This window comes from Etheostoma cragini, chromosome 15 (genome assembly GCF_013103735.1).
Source record: "Etheostoma cragini isolate CJK2018 chromosome 15, CSU_Ecrag_1.0, whole genome shotgun sequence".
Taxonomy (NCBI): domain Eukaryota; kingdom Metazoa; phylum Chordata; class Actinopteri; order Perciformes; family Percidae; genus Etheostoma; species Etheostoma cragini.
This window is the reverse complement of record NC_048421.1, coordinates 892,109-906,761: the sequence shown is the minus strand read 5'-3', so window position 1 is coordinate 906,761 and position 14,653 is coordinate 892,109. Positions and strand designations below refer to the sequence as shown.

Genomic DNA, 14,653 nt, shown 5'->3' with positions numbered 1-14,653 from the left:
CCTTACAGAGTCCAAATGGACACCTGGACTTGTTCCTCCGCTTCCTCCTGGGTCTTTCACTGCAGACCAATCAGACTCGCCTACGAGGTCTGATGACACAGACAGGAAGGAGTTCAGAGACGAATCCGAAAACTGTGGATTACATCAAGAAGAAGATCAGTGAGAATCGGTCTGCAGAGAGAAGAATCAATCTGTTCCACTGTCTGAATGAACTGAATGATGGTTCTCTAGTGGAGCAGATCCAACAGTCCCTGAGTTCAGGAAGTCTCTCCACAGATAAACTGTCTCCTGCTCAGTGGTCAGCTCTGGTCTTCATCTTACTGACATCAGAAGAAGATCTGGACGTGTTTGACCTGAAGAAATACTCTCCTTCAGAGGAGGCTCTTCTGAGGCTGCTGCCAGTGGTCAAAGCCTCCAACAAAGCTCTGTACGTGCACACACAACTATCCAAATTAAATAGAATTTATATTCATTCAGAATGAAACATTGTAATTGTTTTCTTATGTTTTACTGATTCCTCTTCAGACTGAGTGGCTGTAACCTGTCAGAGAGAAGCTGTGAAGCTCTGTCCTCAGTTGTCAGCTCCCAGTCCTCTAGTCTGAGAGAGCTGGACCTGAGTAACAACAACCTGCAGGATTCAGGAGTGAAGCAGCTGTCGGCTGGACTGAAGAGTCCTCACTGCAAACTGGAAACTCTCAGGTTAGTGTACTGCTGTTGATGACAATGATGACACTCTGAACTTATTTAGTTCATATACACATTTTTTAATGGACTTTTTATTTAATCCTTTTAGGCTCTAACCTCCGGAGCTTGTCAACAGTGTACAGGTTTACTGTGGAGAGCCGTCTAAACATTTAATAGCTAGACTACATATTTATTGCACATATCCATAGCCAAAGAAAAAATTTCAGATATTCACAACATCATTCTTCCTTAGGACATTTTTTTAGACAAAGATGCAAACCTGGGGCCATCATACTAGACACTATCCACCCCCAGGCTGCCTCTTGATATCAAGTTTATGAACATAAATATAAACTGACAAGACTCTCGTAAAGACACCAGTTTATGTTTGGGAAATGGTGTTTGTATGTTTCTGGATGCATGTGTCATTTACACATCTGGCCTTTTGTCCACTGTTCCAAAACCAGGACTCAATCTGCATTACTCCTCCTGAATCCAACTGTATACAGTGAGTAAAATAAGCATTTGAACACCCTGCTATTTTGCAAGTGATCCCACTTAGAAATCATGCAGGGTCTAAAATTGTCATCGTAGGTGCATGTCCACTGTGAGAGACATAATCTAAAAACATTAATCCAGAAATCACAATGTATGATTTTTTAACTATTTATTTGTATGATACAGCTGCAAATAACTATTTTAACACCTGAGAAAATCAATGTTAATATTTGGTCCAGCAGCTTTTGTTTCCAACGTTTCCTGTAGTCCTGCACCAGGTTTGACACCCTGCAGAAGGGATTTTGGCCCCCCCTCCACGCAGATCTTCTCTAGATTAGTCAGGTTTCTGGGCTGGAGTTTGAGTTCCCTCCAAAGATTCTCTATTGGGTTTATGTCTGGAGACTGGTTAAGCCCCCCCAGAACCTTGATCTGGTTCTTCCAGAGCCCCCCCCCCCCTTGGTTCTCCTGGCTGTGGTCTTTGGGTCATTGTCATGTTGGAAGACCCAGCCTCGACCCATCTTCAATGCTCTAACTGAGGGAAGGAGGTTGTTCCCCAAAATCTCCCAATACATGGCCCCGGCCATCCTCTCCTTAATACAGTGCAGTCGCCCTGTCCCATGTGCAGAAAATCACCCCCAAAGCATGATGCTACCCCCCCATGATTCACAGTAGGGATGGTGGTCTTGGGATGGTCCTTATCATTCTTCTTCCTCCAAACACAGTTAGTGGAATTATGACTAAAAAGTTCTATTCTGGTCTCATCTGACCACATGACTTCCTCCCATGACTCCTCTGAATCATCCAAATGGTCGTTGGCAGACATAAGACGGGCCTGGACATGTTCTGGTTTAACCGGAGGAACCTTCCAGGCCATGCATGATTTCAAACCATGACGTCTTAGTGTATTACCAACAGTAACCTTGGAAACGGTGGTTGCAGCTCTTTTCAGGTCATGGACCAGCTCCTCCCGTGTAGTTCTGGGCTGGTTTCTCACCTTTCTTAGGATCAGTGAGACCCCCCAAGGTGAGATCTTGCATGGAGCCCCAGTCCAAGGGAGACTGACAGTCATGTTTAGCTTCTTCCATTTTCTAATGATTGCTCCAACAATGGACCTTTTTTCACTAAACTGCTTGGACATGTCCCCGTAGTCCTGTCCTGCCTTGTGGAGGTCTCTAGTGTCTTTGGACAGCTCTTTGGTCTTGGCTATGTTAGTAGTTGGATTCTAACTGACTGTATGGGGTGGACAGGTGTCTTTATGCAGCTAACAACCTCAAACAGGTGCATCTAATTTAGGATAATAAATGGAGTGGGGGGGGACATTTTGAAGGCAGATTAACAGGTCTTTGAGGGTCAGAATTCTAGCTGATAGACAGGTGTTCAAATACTTATTTGCAGCTGTATCATACAAATAAATAGTTAAAAAATCATACATTGTGATTTCTGGATTTATTTTTTTAGATTATGTCTCTCACAGTGGACATGCACCTACGAGGAAAATTTCAGACCCTCCATGATTTCTAAGTGGGAGAACTTGCAAAATAGCAGGGTGTTCAAATACTTATTTTCCTCACTCTGTGTGTGTGTGTGTGTGTAGTCTGTCAGGATGTCTGATCTCAGAGGAAGGCTCTGCTTATCTGGCCTCAGCTCTGAGCTCCAACCCCTCCCATCTGAGAGTGCTGGACCTGAGCTACAATCATCCAGGAGACTCAGGAGTGAAGCTGCTGTCAGCTGGACTTAAGGATCCAAACTGGAGACTGGACACTCTCAGGTATGGACAGATGGACAGATGGACAGACAACCGCAGCTCTCCCACTGTTTTTCTGTCACTAACTGATGAACACTGGTTCATGATAAATGGAGGATCTGAGTGAAGGTGTATGAAGTTGATTCTATCTTTTTTATCCTTCAGGACGGACCATGGTGGACAGCAGTGGTTAAGACTTGGTCTGAGGAAGTGTGAGTGTGTTTAAAGTTTGATTCACGAGAACTCAGCTGTCTATAACACTAGATTTTTACATTTTCTTGACTGAAGTACGATGATAAATTTATCCAAAGTTTCAGTCAGGATTGGTTTTCCTATCAGTGCGGCAGGAAAGATGTTAGAGCTCAATCAGTCATTTTAAAATCACTAAATGCAGGTGCCTGGGTAGCACACCTGGTAGTGCATGTGCCCGTATACAGAGATTCAGTTCTTGACACAGCGGCCACAGGTTCTGATCCCACCTACGTCGCTTTGCTGCATTTCATTCTCCCTCTCACTCCCCTTTCATGACTAAGCTGTCCTATCGAAGAAAGGCAACAATCGCAGCAAACTGAACAAAGTGATCCAACAGAAATAATAAATATATTTCATTTACAGACTAGCCAACAGAAAGCTAACTTTGTTTCTTTTGACTGTTCCTAAAGGTTATTGAACTGTATTTGCTGATTCTTGGTATGAACATTAGCTTTGGTATATCGGTGAGAATGCATTTGACAGGACCCCAGTATCAGTTTACTGATCTTTACGTATTCACTTCAGACTAACTCTGTGAACCTGCGGCTCTGCAAACAGAAATGGAAGCACAAAGTTAGTGCATATAAAATACAAACCAACAATAAGTATACTTCACATTCTTTGCATAGAATATTGCATATTCATAACTAAACATTAACTAAGTTATTGAATTTACCTTAATGTCAAACTAAAGTGCTCTAAAGTGTCAGTAAAGTTGTTAATAAATCATCAGATAATAACCTGCAGCTGTATTGTGTCTTGTTCTCTCCATCAGATGTCTGTGAACTGGAACTGGACACAAACACAGTACACAGAAGCCTCAAACTGTCTGACTACAACAGGAAGGTGACACATGTGGAGAAGGATCAGTCATATCCTGATCATCCAGACAGGTTTGAGTCCTGGCCTCAGCTGCTGTGTAGAGATGGTCTGACTGGTCGCTGTTACTGGGAGGTCGAGAGGAGAGGAGAGGTTCTTATATCGGTGAGTTACAGAGGAATCAGCAGGAGAGGATACAGTATTGATTGTGTGTTTGGAGGGAATGATCAGTCCTGGAGTCTGAGCTGCTCTGATGATCGTCACTCTGTCTGGCACAATAACAAAGAATCAGCTCTCCCGTCCTCCTCTGTCTCTAACAGAGTAGCAGTGTATGTGGACTGTCCTGCTGGCTCTCTGTCCTTCTACAGAGTCTCCTCTGACTCACTGATCCACCTCCACACCTTCAACACCACATTCACTCAGACTCTCTATCCTGGGTTTAGACTCTGGTCAGCTGGTTCCTCAGTGTCTCTGTGTCCTCTGCAGGACTGAAAGTCTCTCCTGTGGACAGAAACCCTGACTGAAGACCAGCTGCTGAAATCAAAGTTCAGTCTGTTCACCATCACACACTCGAGACCAAACATGAAGAAATTGTTCCAACAAATCACACGTATATTTAAACATTTGAGCCCATCTGTCTCTACGGTTGTTTTCACACTGAATCCGAAACTTTAACTTGTTTGTCTTCCATAACTGTTTAAGTTAAGTAAAAACAAGCCAACCGATAAAATTCCTTTGTTTAATGCATCAACAGATTTTCTCAGACGCCAATCTCTGTTCATACTGTCACACAGATCATGTGTTTCCAGGTGTGTGTGTGTGTGTGTGTGTGTGTGTGTGTGTGTGTGTGTGTGTGTGTGTGTGTGTGAGAGACATCTGAAGGACCAAACTGGATGAGCTGAAGCAGAACATGACATCTGTATGTCTGAGCAATGTCACATATTAATGGAGCTCTGAGTATCTGTTCCTTTGGAGGACGCTGATGCTAATTAGTCTCTCTCAACACTGATTACATCTCAAATATAATCTTTAACTGTCTCTGGCTCAGACACCTCCCACCGTGACGTGACAGCAAGCTACCATGACAAATGTCCTGATTCTCAATAATTTAGGTGTTGAGACTAGAGATTTGCATTGATGTAAATTCTCAGACTTCATTCCACATGTAACCAAAACAATGAATGTTAATGTAACATTTAACAACTCCTTTATTGTTTTGGATTGGCAACCACGTAAACCTGTAAATTACTTGAAATTCATAGCCTGGTGTAAACAACATTTAAAAAATCCCTGGATAACAAGTTGATCACTTAATATGCGTAGTACGCAGAGGTCGCTACGCGGTTTTAGATCACTGACAACGAGTCTTAATATAAATATATTTGTAAATAACCCAGTATGTGTTTTATCTTTATGGAAGAAATAGCTTTTTGTGTCTTCTTCCTGTTGTAAATAAAAATGGGCTTTTATTTTTAAAATCACCCGCTGGCACGTTAACTAGCTTCCTGCTGTTTGTAACGGAAAAAGAGGAAACAGTAACGGCCACAACGTTCAATATAAAATGTTTTATAGCACCCCTTCGAAGAGGAACAAGGTTAGTATTTATCATAATACTGTAAAATGAAATGTTAGTGGTATTTAAAGTAGTTTTGAACAACTGTAGCTGTTTCTAGCCGTTTGTTTTATAGGCTAATCCTGAACTTGTAAGCTAGTACTAAACTATGCTAACGCTAATGCTCTGATTCTACATGGTAATGTAGCTAATGCATTGTTTGTGTCTCTTTCTTGTTGTAACCAGCTCTTACGATGGTTTGGAGTTTCTCAATAAATTAAAAATCATCGGTAAAGCGTCAGACAATCTTTCGGAGGGAATGCTACAATATTTATTAGTAAAAAGACTCTTTGTGAACTACAAAAAAGTCCAACCTAACCAAAAAAAAGCTGCCAGTTGTGATATTTGGCTTCAGACCTTCTGTCTGCAGTCTGGAAGCAACACCATCATCGGCAGCTGAGTCTGATCGCCCTTCATGTTGAATATACTTGTGTGTACAGTATATAGTAATAATTGAATAAATGTTAAAATGAAGATACACATATCGTTAATGTCTTTTTAGAGCTTGTTTACCTAACGAGTGATAATTAAAACAGGTAGCATCTGAATATAATTATTCAGTTAGAAGCTTCCTGTGTCCAGGTCACAATTTTGTGGAAAAATAGACATTAAAAAACAGTTTATATCATATACACGCCTAAAAACTTAAAGACACAGACAAAGCAGTTAATTGAATGCTTTTATTTCTTTAATGCCAATCTCTAATAGAGCAAATAATCTATTCAACGTCTCTCTTTGGCTTCTGTCTCCCTGCTCTCTTTTGGTTTTGATCTCCTCCCCCTCATCTCTCCCTTCTGGTGATGCTAGTGCAGCGCCTGGTCCTGGTTTGGCCTCTTGGATCGGGGCAGTCAGACTGCTGCAGACTGCCCTAATGCCCCATCCATGTTGACAAACCAGGGGCAACTTGCTGCTGTGGCTTCCATCCTCAGTGACCGCCCCCGTTTGTTCCTTAGTCCCTGTGGAAAGACAGCAAACACAAGAAAAAGCTGTTTACCGTTATGAATGCTATAACATGACGCTATACTTTACGTGGGAATCTACTCACACATTTTAGCTTTCATTTAACATTTAACAAGTAAACAAGGTGCAGATTTACCTCCCATCCTCAGCAACAGCCGATTAACATCCATTTCTAAATCTCTGCTAACACTACGCATATACAGTTACTGCATATAAAAAGAGATGAAAATGCCACCGGATATTAAACTTACAAACACAAATGGCACAAAAGACAGCAAACCAGCTGACAGCTTAATGTTAAATGTGATGTATCTACCTTTGATTATCAGCTGCAGTTTGTTTGAACCTACAGCGCCCCCTGGTGTTCAATTTAAATGAAGCTTTCATGGCGTGGTTCAGGTGCTTATGAGGACATATCCTGAGAGAATTGTGATGATTGGACAATGAATATGTGATTTATAGTAAAACGTGTGGAATGTCACTCACCTATCATTTTTTTATTTTTTTATATATATATATATTTATTATACAGGAAAGTTGGAAAAAGTAACATTACATTACAATATAAAAACGGGCCTGACTCAGTTTAAAAACTGGTTTTCAGCAGGTTCCTGTTCTGCAAAAACATAAAACATGGTTACAGCACGTCAGGACAAACATTAATACAAGACATCGATATAGAAAATAGATTTCGACAACTGAAAACCACAATACAGTTACATAAGGACAAAGACATTTGTACAAGACATCAGCTGGGCTAGATAAATACGGACAATGCAAATCATGTGCTTGCAGCGCCCCCTAGTGGTGTACCTGGGGCTCTTAGGTTGCAGATTTGTGTTCATCTATGTCCAGAACCACGCTCAAAGTTCATTGGTTAATAACCTGAAACGTAATTGAGAAATCGACATGTTCTATACAACTTTTAAGAAGCTTGATCCAAGTTTTCTGCCAATCAGAGCCACGGTGTAATACACCTTAATGGTCCTTGAGGCTTTTTGTCGGCGCAGCAGGCAACAAATAGTAATAATAATAACTAAAACAGACAAACACGTTCAGTTTCATTGGCCACATATGTCAGCCCCACAGCTTTGGGCGTTGTGAATGACGTCATTGGTGTGAAAACGAAACTAAGATCACCGGAGATCTGTCCAGACCGCTTAACGCACTCTCCGAAGCCTCGGTATATCACGTAAAATCTCCGGAGAGTCTCTGACTGGGAATCAGCTGTAAGTTAGTTTTCTGTCACGTTTACACTGCACGGTTTGTTTGTGGCTTTGTATGATGGGATATCTGAGAGGTCCGGTGTTTCGGTTTAACTGGTTTTTGAGTTAAGTGGTGATATGTGTTGAAGGCGGGGCTGCACCGCTGCAGTAAACAATTCCGATCAATTCGCCTTTTTTTCCCATTCATTTGTCGGGGTCTTGTGAAACATTACGGTGGGAACGGGTTGCTGGGACAGTAGTTTTGGACCCGATCAGACAAACATGAACAAATGAGCCGTTTTCATTACGAAAATATCAGTTGTTGTCTGGCGAGTGCAACGTTGCGTCTCTACCACGTCTCTACTGTAAACCACGGACACTGATTTTTTAGATTATTTAGTGACATTCACGCTTAAATTAGTTGTAAAACTGTGCCCAACCTATTATAAATAACAAAAAAAGCTAACAACAAAGACACGAACACAAGCCTGATATTTCACCTTTCCACACTTGCACTAGCTAGCTTAATATCCAAATGGCTTTAAAATGGGAGTTTGACAGTTGTGACTCGTGTCCAAATGTGATGAATGAGTAGTAATGTGTAGTTTGGATTACCATAACAACGATGCACGTCCGTAGAATTAAATAGAAAACACAATCAACGGGATCGAAGTGACACAAATTAATCTGGCATGAGTCGTTGCCACAGCTATCGCCACAAGCATTACATGTACAACACCTTAGAAAGTATGTTCCACTTATCTCTGTATGTAAGCATCTCAAATCGAATGGAAGTCAGATTAATAACGGAATGATAGGCTACAAATATATCACTGATAACGTGATATTACTGATAAACTTTTGGAAAACACTGCTTTATGGTAGCCAGTTGTGAGCAGGCATCGACACAGCCACCCATGTGTTCAGTCTTCGTTCTTGCAACGGCATCACAAGTTAATTCAATGGCAGTATCTGTTTATACTTCAAAACAGCCTTTAAGTTCAACATAAGCTATGTGAAATTTTACACAAAAATGGGATCTGCTCAGATTAATTTGTGAGACGCTATACGGCAATTTAAATACGTAGTGTTAAATTACAAGCTTGCTAACACAACAACTTTATTTAATATTCATTATGCCTACTCATTCCAGATAAGACTAGTTTGACTAAATTGCACCGTGGGTTGGAGAGAAAAGTATTTTCAAAGGTTCTGTAGGCACATATTGTAGAATTGATGAATAAAGTTGACTTGAAGTGGCAGCAGTTTGATCCAGTGGGGTTCAACAAAGTCAATCTCATGTTATTAAAGGTATGAATGTCTTCAATATAATTATTAGGAAACACAATTTCAGATATCTACAATCCAATTGTTTAGTCATCTTAATTTCAGATATCCATAATGAAGAAAAGAAAATCATTCCAGACATATATTCCAGATATACAAATATCAAAGTCATTCCAAAATCTTCTTTTATTTTGTTGACAGATTTGAGTCAATGGGTTTCACAGAGGTTTTTTTATTTTAAATGTATATACATCATTAATGCAGTGATAAAAGAATATTCTTTTATCACTGCATTAATCAGAATACGGTTTCAACAGCCATAAAATAATCAATTTTCGCTACGTTTTTAGGTATAAAATGTAACATAAATTAGGCTATAAATGACATCTGAACAAACCCCTCTGTAAAAGCGAGTGAAACTGGAAAGCTTTATTGTGTAAATAGTGCTGCTGCAGTTGAGTTTTCTGACTCAGAGTATAAAGAATACTCCATTTCAATAACATGGCCTTTACAGATATAGATTACAACATTTTCCAAATTTAGCATACAGTGTTGTTTTAACGGTGAAATGTAAATACCACAAGTCGATTTTGGTGTCTCCGTGGTTTGCAGTGAGTGACACACTCGCCAGACAACGGGTGATATTTCGATACAACAACGGCTGATGTTTGCATGCATGTCTGTCGGTACCACATCCTCAGCAACTCGTCTCTAGAAAGTGTCACACGACACCGACAAATTAAATTGAAAAGAAGCAAAGCGATCAGCACAGAGACAGTTAAAGAAGATCGGCATGTTCATTTCATGGTAATTTGAGACGGGGTCCTGAAAGGCCACGCCCACACCACATCTGCCTCTATCACCAGTTAACTCAAAAACCAGCTAAACCGAAACACCGGATCAGGGCTCAGGTTACTGATCCGGTTTGGGGAAAACTCAACATAAAGCAACATGCTGTCGAGATATTGATGATTGGGATCAATCATTCAGTCTTTGTGAGAAACGATGGATCACTGAGGACGTCGTTATTCCACTTAAAGTGACAACTTTCTAATTTCCGGGTATTAAACCTTCGCGCGCTGCAGCGTAAAGACCATAGACGTATAAAGAGTAGACACCGCATCGAACGCTAATGTCTATTGGCGAGGACGAGCTGTGGGCCGCCATCTTGGACCGGTGTCGTGCTAAAGCTCTTACAGCTGCCCTTCGAAGTGTTTAACTGCTGCACTTTGAATTTATTAGACTCGACAGGGGTTTCCATAGTAACATGGGTCTCAGTTAACTACATAAATACGTCTATTTGTCTGTTACACTAAGGCGACGTGTGAAATGTTTATAGCGTCGTTTAATATTATGGACCTCTAACGTGATTTCTGTTTTAATTTTTATTTAGTTTAATATGGCTTTTCAATTAAACAAGTTTTCACCTGTCTACTATATGAGTTACATAGGAGGTACTCAAAATATCAGACCGTTTTTCACCTGATATTTTGTGTGTCTGTCCTGTCATTATGGGTGTTATGGTTTGTGTGTTTAATAGGTCACAATATACAACTTGACAACATTTGGAGAGGTCTGCTGTTGTCTATGAAAAGTTACATAGGGGATACCCAAAATATCAGGCTGTTTTTCACCTGATATTTTGTGTATCCCATCCCTGATGACATGACAGACCCTTTGCATGTTAGGGATTATTTTTTATTTTATGAAAAACATTTTAGTTTGAGTCTATGTTTTTGTCAACAATAATGCATTTATTAATTTAGTCTTAGTCAGCATTTTTGGACATTGCTGCAGTCTTGTCCTTGTCTCGTCTTAGTCATGGAAAAAGTCGTTGACGAACATATTTAGTCTCGTCTTCTAACACTACCGTAGAAAAGAGTCATTGTGTCAGAATCTCTCTTTATCAAACTTCACTCTCAGCAACTAGATCTCTTTAGAACGACGTCACCGTTTTACAACATTTATGATATGACTCAGAGAGAAGCAGCCAATCAGAGGACAGCTGCTGATATTAAGCTTTTTCCAGAAGAAATGATGTGAGGGATGAATGAGTGATGATGTGCTGATGAATGATTGGACTGCTGCTCTCAGTGTTTCCTCTCCAGATGAAGGTGTGGACTCTGCTATGAGTCAGTGTGAGGACAGAGAGGAGGGAGTCCCTCCCCCCAAACGCCCTCGGTGGGGGGACCATGACAGCCAGACCAAAGCTCAGAGGTGAGAGGACCATCTCTAACTGTCCACCACTCAGATCACTCCACCATCCATCATCATTATTCACACTCACAGCTCTGTGTGTGTTGGAGCGGCCTCCAGCTCACCCAGTAAGAGCGTTCTTCTCATGTTCAAGTCCTGCAGCGGCTCGGGTTTGTATCTGACCTGCGACCCCATCTCTCTCCCCCTTTCCAGTCTATCCACTGTCACTATGATAAAAAAAAAAAAAGCCCCAAAAAATCACCTTTGAAAAATGTAAAGATTAGATTAACCAAGATGGTAAAAGGTATGTAAGTTGTGTTCAGTAACACGTCCATAATGTCAGTAATTAAATATATTTTTATATATCTTTCTATCAGGATCCATCAGACACCAGACTGTCCTGAACCTGGACCCAGCTGTGTGTCCATGAAGAGCGACTGGTCTATGGATCGTCCTATAAACTTAAAAGATGGACATCACTTTGTTGATCAAAGGTGAGCAGAAGTTAAAAATAAATTGAAGTTTATTCAAGTTATTTATTTTGCAGTTACTGTACACCTAAATGTTGTCTACTACAATGTAAAATATATATTTTAACTTAACTGCAATATACACTGCTTCACTGGTAATGGTTGCATTTGACAATAAATAACTTTAACACTAAATATAGAAAATGACTCAGTTGAAACTCACTGCTTTGACAGGACATCTCTTCTTCTTTTTATTAGATTAGGTTCAACTTTATTGTCATAACACAGAGTACAGGTACTGAGAGAACTAAATGTAGTTTAGCTTCTAACCAGGTAACCAAGCCATTACATTTTGTGGCCAAAGTACATGTTTGGTGCTCTGAAATGTAAACTTATGGAAAAACAATTCAAGTAGTTCTCTAGCTCTGTGACTCAAGTCAGGCAGCGGTACAACAGTGTGTAGCATTTATTTAGGAGCTGACAATAACTAACGTCAGTGTTAACACAAATATATCAGACCATGCTCAGGCAATGTAGTAATATCCCCGCAGTTGTCGGTTTTGACCGATCTTGAAATAAAATGCTTTGTCAGAGACGAGACCAAGATTGAAATGTTAACACACTACATTTATACAGTATATTAGGGGGTGATCACAGGGTACCTTATGTCACCGTACAGGACACGGCTCACAATACCTTTAACATAACAATACAGCATTTCTGCATAATCAATATATTGCTAACAATTATTTCTTGACACATCAAGATATCGGCCTAACTATGAGGTACAAAGGTAGTAGTATTTATTTATTTATTTATTTATTTATTGTATCTTATTAGGTATGGAAGATATTTGAGGAAAATGTGTAGCATTATGTTTGTCTTGATGCTGTATCATCTATCTATCTATCATCTATCTAAAAAAGGTTGAGCGCAGGTTTTATTTACTGCATGTCCAAACTGTTAGAAAACAGAGGTCCATTGTTACTTAGCCATTAGCATTACTATTCCACCACTATGGTCACCCTACAGCATCATATTCAAGCCTGTGCTGCACACTGCACTGAATACAACTTTAAAATATACATTGAAATATGTCCAAGTTAAAAACTGAATATGGATCATACATAATGTTATCAAGAACTACCTTGATACAAATATGCTGTTCAGTAGGTGTATATTTCATCACTGAAAGGTTTTGTCTCAGTGTGTTGTGGGAGCAGTAGGGGGGGGAAATATAATTGATTCTAATGCATCGTGATTCTCTCTAGAATGATTCGATTCTGGATTCTGATAATAATGTAATAAGTTAATGATTGAATATTTAAAAAAACAAAAAAGTGATTTTTATTCAGAAATTTAAAAACATGTACAAATCAGAAAACAGAATGACCGAAAGTGGTTCATGTTCTAAGAAGCCAATTCTTCACCTTTAAACAGGACTGAGCCTCTGACATGGAAGATCACTGTGAGAGAAGGTGACTTTCACAAGCATGTTTAAGGCTTCAGCATGGAATGACTACAAAATAAAAGCCTCAGTAGACAATAACTTTTGTGTGAGAAATACTGTGTATGTCAAAATCTAACAAAACTTTTTTTTTTAAATCACACATGGAAATGTTTATGAAAAAGCTGTTGCATCGATAATTGGTTTAGAATCACATTGTTGGCCTCTGAATCGAATCATGAGTGCAGTGCAGAATTTACTGTATCTTGTTTTTTCCATCAGGATGAATCTGGAAGAACCTGATCCCAGCTGTGTGTCCATGAAGAGTGACTGGTCTATGGATAAACCTTTAGGATTCAAAGATGGACGCCACTCTGTTGATCAAAGGTGAGGATCTCAAACTGATACCCAGCAGGACTAGTACAGGTGGACCACTACAGGGAGTCTTCTGATTCACTGTTAACATCCAAAAATCTCTTCATGGGAGAGCTAATTCTTCCTGATTCCTCCACAGAGTGGACCAGGAGAGCTCAGAGGGTCCCAGTGGTCAGTCTGCCCAGCAGCACCAAACCCACCTGGACTCCATCTTTATGGTCTGTACATGTACAACAACTACTTTTACATCTATTCTGGTCATAATCATCTCTATGCTCCACAACATGGATCTGATGTTTGCTTCCATGATTCCATGAGTTTGATTTGTCATTCATATAATCTTCTGTTCTAGCTGCTGGAGGAGGACATTGTCACTTTTGTGAAAAATGAGCTAAAGAAGATCCAGAAGGTTCTGAGTCCAGATTACCCAGAAAGCTTAGAGAGTCAGAGGGAAGATGAGGAGGTGTTGGACGGTGAGGATGAAGAGCAGAGGAGGAGCAGCAGAGAGGCATTTCTGAAGATCACACAGCACTTCCTGAGGAGGATGAAGCAGGAGGAGCTGGCTGACCGTCTGCAGAGCAGTAAGAGGATCTCTCTAAAGAGTTAACATGCTGGAGAAATGGGACGATTACTAATGTCTCCAGAGATGGACCAAAATATATCCATATACCCATTCTCTGAGAAAAGTTGAAATATGTTTTTTGACATATTAATCTTCTTTGTTGTGTTTATTCAGGAACTCCTGCTGCAATTGGTAAGCGTAAACTCAAATCCAAGCTGCAGAAGACGTTCCAGTGTGTGTTTGAGGGGATTGCTAAAGAAGGAAACCCAACCATTCTGAGTCAGATGTTCTCAGAGATCTACATCTTAGAGGGAGGGGCTGCAGGGGTCAATGAAGAACATGAGGTCAGACAGATTGAAACAGCATCCAGGAAACCAGACAGACCAGAAACAATAATCAGACGAGAAGACATCTTTAAAACCCCACCTGGAAGAGATGAACCAATCAGAACAGTGATGACAACAGGAGTGGCTGGCATCGGGAAAACAGTCTTAACACAGAAGTTCACTCTGGACTGGGCTGAAGACAAAGCCAACCAGGAC

At 40.3% G+C, this 14,653-nt stretch overlaps 1 protein-coding gene across 1 annotated transcript in view; it reads left to right on the top strand.

The window, feature by feature from the left end:
- Positions 1-14,653, top strand: part of LOC117958237 — an 859,617-nt gene that overhangs the window by 24,578 nt on the left and 820,386 nt on the right. Inside the window, exon 6 of the mRNA XM_034894525.1 lies at positions 13,457-13,561. Coding sequence (XP_034750416.1) covers positions 13,457-13,561 — 105 coding nt within the window. The remainder of the gene's footprint in view (positions 1-13,456; positions 13,562-14,653) is intronic.